This window comes from Palaemon carinicauda, chromosome 13, assembly GCF_036898095.1.
Source record: "Palaemon carinicauda isolate YSFRI2023 chromosome 13, ASM3689809v2, whole genome shotgun sequence".
Classification (NCBI taxonomy): domain Eukaryota; kingdom Metazoa; phylum Arthropoda; class Malacostraca; order Decapoda; family Palaemonidae; genus Palaemon; species Palaemon carinicauda.
In genome coordinates this window covers 64,902,215-64,907,214 of record NC_090737.1, presented here as the reverse complement: position 1 = coordinate 64,907,214, position 5,000 = coordinate 64,902,215, and the positions used below count along the sequence as shown (strand labels likewise).

Below are 5,000 nucleotides of genomic sequence, written 5' to 3'. Positions count from 1 at the left end.
TTGTGTCGGAAGTGATGGAATTTGCATTAATATATATATATATATATATATATATATATATATATATATATATATATATATATATATATATATATATGTGTGTGTATGCATATATATATATATATATATATATATATATATATATATATATATATATATATATATATATATATATATATATATATATATATATGTATATGTATATATATGTATATATATATATATATATATATATATATATATATATATATATATATATATATATATATATATATATATATATATATATATATATATTAGAATCTCCTGAAAACATTTCTTTACATACGGTATATCTTGTAACAGTGGTTGAGCAATTAGATATTTTTGCCCTATGACAATGCTTAATGAAATTTAAATATCATTTGAAAAAAAGGAATATCGTTGCGATACCATTTATATTGGTAAATTGGAGAGAATAAATATTTTGTTGTTAGCTGAAATAGCTGAAAAGGTTTTTTTTTTTTTTTTTTTTTTTTTTTTTTTGTAAGATAAGGACTAGATGAGAAAATGCGTGTTAAAATTAACAAAATTTCTGCAATTATGGCTATCGATATCAATAACATGCTCGAAACAGGAATTGAGTGCCGCAGCCTGTGTTCATATCCAGCTAGGAGTAGATTTTCTTTTATTAGGATTTTTATCTGAAAATCTTGAGCTATGGCTGCAGCAAAATCGTTTTCATCAGAGGGTAGTTTTTTTCCAGAATAAATAGATAAACAGGTAATTTTTCTATCAGAAGTCAGGGTACTTATATGATATCCTGTATATAGTGGAGTAACTTCTTGTGTATTCACTAATGCCTATTGAAATCACGTTTCCTTCAGTATACAAGGTTTTCAAAAATATTGTTATATATCTGGACATTGAAATTCCACTACATCTTATGGTTGGATATTCAAGAAGCCATATCATCATATTTGACCTTTCATTATCATATTCGTAATTTTATATGTAAAATACATCCACAATAGGTAATATTTTCATTATTTATCCTAGTTGATTTTAATTTCTAGTTTTAATTAGCACAGAAAAGATGTCTTTCATTTAGCTAATATTTGTTTTTTTTTTTTTTCAAATAATGAAACAGTGAAGTGCCGGCGGCAAGATTCCTACCGAGATGAAATGTTACTAATGATAAAGAAAAAAACATAGAGCAAACATAATTTTCAGTGATATTTTGGAATGGATTAGTACGTTACTGGTTGCTATTTAAGTACTGAAATTGGAAAGCTACCTATACAACAGCTAATAGAATTGTTGATACTTTGGAAATATTTTGCGTTTGGGGAACAAGATAAAATAAAAGAAAATATTGTTGAAAGATTATTTGAAAATATTTTTTAGTGAATGATAGCAAAACGTGATAAAAAAAACTAAAATCAAGATATTATGTTAATAATCTTCATTTCGAATTTAATAATTATCTTCGCCAACGAAGTTGGAAGGAGATTATGTTTTACACTCTGCTAGTGCATTTGTGTGTTTGTTTGCGTGTACGTGTTTGATTGTTTAGGAACACCTTCCTGGGCCCAATTTCAATCGCAGAGCAATAAACTAGCAGGGATTAACTGTTAGGGAAAAAGCTCGAGATTATTGAATTTTGGAAGGTCAAAGTTAAAGGTCAAGGTTATGATCAAGCAAAATGTTTTTTTCACGCAATCTACCATAATTTTTGGACATCGTTATCTCAAAGACTTTAACCTTGTTTCATATTTGAGTGCATGAAAATCCACGCCAGTTATTACATGTTAAGGGCTAAGGTCAAGGTCGAGTCCAAGGCCAAGGTCATTAACCATATAACCACTATTTTAATCGTAAGATGATGAAACTTGCAGGGATTTTAAACCGTTATGTAAGAAAATGGAAATAATTAGGTCAAAGGTCAAGATTAAAGGACGAGCAAAACGTTATAGAATCAGCCCTAAAGGATAAGAAATAAACTGCCCTGGCGGAAGTCTGTGCTCTACTGAGTGCACCTCTATTACCCCTGCTAACGAACATAGAACGAGGTTACCTTTTACCCGTTGTTTTTGTGTTTGTTTGTTTGTGTTTTGAACGTTTTCCTGGCCACAATTTTAGTTGTAAATTAATGAAATTTGCAGGGATTGGATTTCATATACAAACCTAGAAATTATTGAATTTTCGAAGGTCAAGGTCAATGGTCAAGGTCACGGTAAAGCAAAAGTTCTAGTTCCCGTAATCAGCCATAAGGTTGGACATCGTTGTCTCAGAGATTTCAAATATGGTTCATATTTGAGTGTATAAAAATCCACGCAAATTAATACATATTAAGGTTAAAGGTCAAGGTCGAGTCCAAGGTCGAGGTCAAGCAAAATTGTAATAATAAATTACTGAAACGGGCAGGGATTTTAAAATATGTTAAGAGCTGAAAATGATTAAATTTTGGAAGGTCAAAGCTCAAGGTCACGGACAACCAAAACATCCAAAATCAATCCAAAAAGTCGAGAAATAAGCTGTCCTGGTGGAGGTCTGTGCTCTATTGAGATCCCCTTTATAACCTCCGCCAACGAAATTGGAAGGAGGTTATGTTTTATCCACTGTTAGTGTGTTTGTTTGTTTGTGTACACCTCCCTGGCTGAAATTTCAATCATAGAATAGTGAAACTTGCTGGGATAAAGTGTTGTGTGGAAAGATGAAAATTATCAAATTTTCAAAGGTTCAAAGTCAAAGGTACAGGTCATGTTCAAGCAAAATGTACTATTCACTTTATCAGCTATAAATTTGAACATCGCTGTCACAGAAATTTCAAAACTTGTTCATATATGAGTGTATGAAAATCCATGCCAATTAATAAATGTTAAGGTCTAAGATCAAGGTCGAGTCCAAGATCAAGGTCAAGCAAAAGGTCAAATTCCAGTCATTAACCATATGGCCACAATTTTAATCGTAATGTAATGAAACTCGCAAGGATTTTAAACTGTTATGTAAAGACCTGGAAATTATTAACGTCAAAAATCAGTCCAAAAAATCGATAAATAAGCTGCCATGGCGGAGGTCTGCCCTCTACTAAGTTCCACTCTATTACCTCCGCTAACGAAGTTGGAAGGAAGTTATGTTTTACCCACTGTTTGTTTGTTTGCTTGTGTGTGTGTTTGATTGATTATGAACACCTTCTTGGCCACAATTTTAATTGTAGAGTCATGAAACTCCCATGGATTAATATTTATGTAAAAAGCTGATAAGGATGAAATTTGGAAGGTTAAGATCACGGTCAAGCAAAATGTCCAATTCACGTAATCAGCCATAAGTTTGGACACCGTTGTCACAGAGACTTCAAAATTAGTTCATATTTGAGTGTATGAAAATCCACGCCCATTAATACATGTTAAGGTGGAAGGTCAGGACGAGTCCGAGGTCAAGGTCAAGCATAAGGTCAAATTCTGGCCATGACCCATACGGCCACAATTTTAGTCATAAAGTAAGGAAGCTTGCCGGGATTTTAATTTGCATCATATTTTTTCCCAAATAAAAGTAATAAAAATCAAGTGGGAATCATCAGACATGTAATACATTGATGAAACAACGTATGCAAATAATTTCCCGAAAAAAAAAAAAAAATACCAGTTTGAAAATGAAACTGTGTCCATATTGTAAAATAGGTTCCGGCTAAAAAAAAAAAAAAAAAAAAAAAAAAAAAAAAAAAAAAAAAAAAAAAAAAAACCCTAAATTTTACGAAAATTACACAACCAACAGGAGAACCACAGTTGCGTTTACAGAATGAGGTCTGATCGGCCCTAAGAAATATGTATTTGTTTACATCGCTTTTTGTAACTACACTTATTACGCAAGTAGGCAATTGAACAATAGCTGGTTTTGTTTTACTTTTGAGTTCTTTGAAAATAAAAGCATCCTGATTCAAGTACTATTGAGGTGCATTATTTACTCCTGATATTTTAGAAAATTCTCCGTAACAGTAAGCTTACGAAAAAATCATATTATAGCAATCAAAGCTTGCATATATTATACAATCATAATCGACTAGATATAAAAGATTGGATCGGCGTTGTTCAATTGTTGGAAGATATACTGTAATTAGCTTATGTCAGACATTATTTTTGCATGTTTGTAATTGATGAAATTCTTCATTTTAATGGTTTTCAATATTGCAGATACTCCAGATAGTAGGCCTACGATATCGGGGTTGGAACCAACATACCGCGACGGAGAAACTATTGCTCTCAATTGCACATCTCCGAGGTCAAACCCTCCGGCGAAGCTGTCGTGGACAATAGATGGACATGATGTACGTATGAAACTCTATAACATTACTAAAACCTTTATCATTTATTCATAAGTGAGCTAAAATATTATTTCTGGAACCACCAGCGGCTAATAATATTGTTTTTGGTGGAAATGTACAATTAACTTTAAGAACCCCCCCTAGTTCATGTCTAAATCAAGGCATTGGTAAGAGAGAGAGATTATTATTGGAGAAGTAGATGCATCATCCTCATCATCATCTCCTCTTACGCCTATTTGTGCAAAGGGCCTCGGTTATATCTCACCAGTCGTCTCTATCTTGAGCTTTTAATTAAATACTTCTCCATTCATCAACACCTACTTCACGCTTCCTAGTCCTCAGCCATGTAGACCTGGGTCTTCCAACTCTTCTAGTCCCTTGTAGAGCCCAGATGAAAGTTTGGTGAACTAATGTTTTGGGGAGTGCGAAAAACATGCCCAAACCATGTCCATTTACCACTCATCATGATCTCATCCTCATATAGCACTTGAATAATCTCTCTTATAGTTTCATTTCTATTCCTGTGCTGCTAATTAATTCCCAATATCCCTTTGAGGGCTTTGTTCCCAAATCTACTAAATCTATTGTAGATTGTTTCATTGTCATACCATTACTCATGTCCATACAGTAACACCGATCTCACTAAACAGATATATAGTCTGATTTTTATATATAATTTCAGGGGATTTTATTTCCA

The 5,000-nt window shown here is 32.4% G+C and overlaps 1 protein-coding gene across 1 annotated transcript in view; it reads left to right on the top strand.

The window, feature by feature from the left end:
- The window catches only part of LOC137651958 (uncharacterized), a 166,436-nt gene that overhangs the window by 150,022 nt on the left and 11,414 nt on the right, over window positions 1-5,000 (top strand). The window contains exon 5 of the mRNA XM_068385166.1: window positions 4,173-4,306. Coding sequence (XP_068241267.1) covers window positions 4,173-4,306 — 134 coding nt within the window. The remainder of the gene's footprint in view (window positions 1-4,172; window positions 4,307-5,000) is intronic.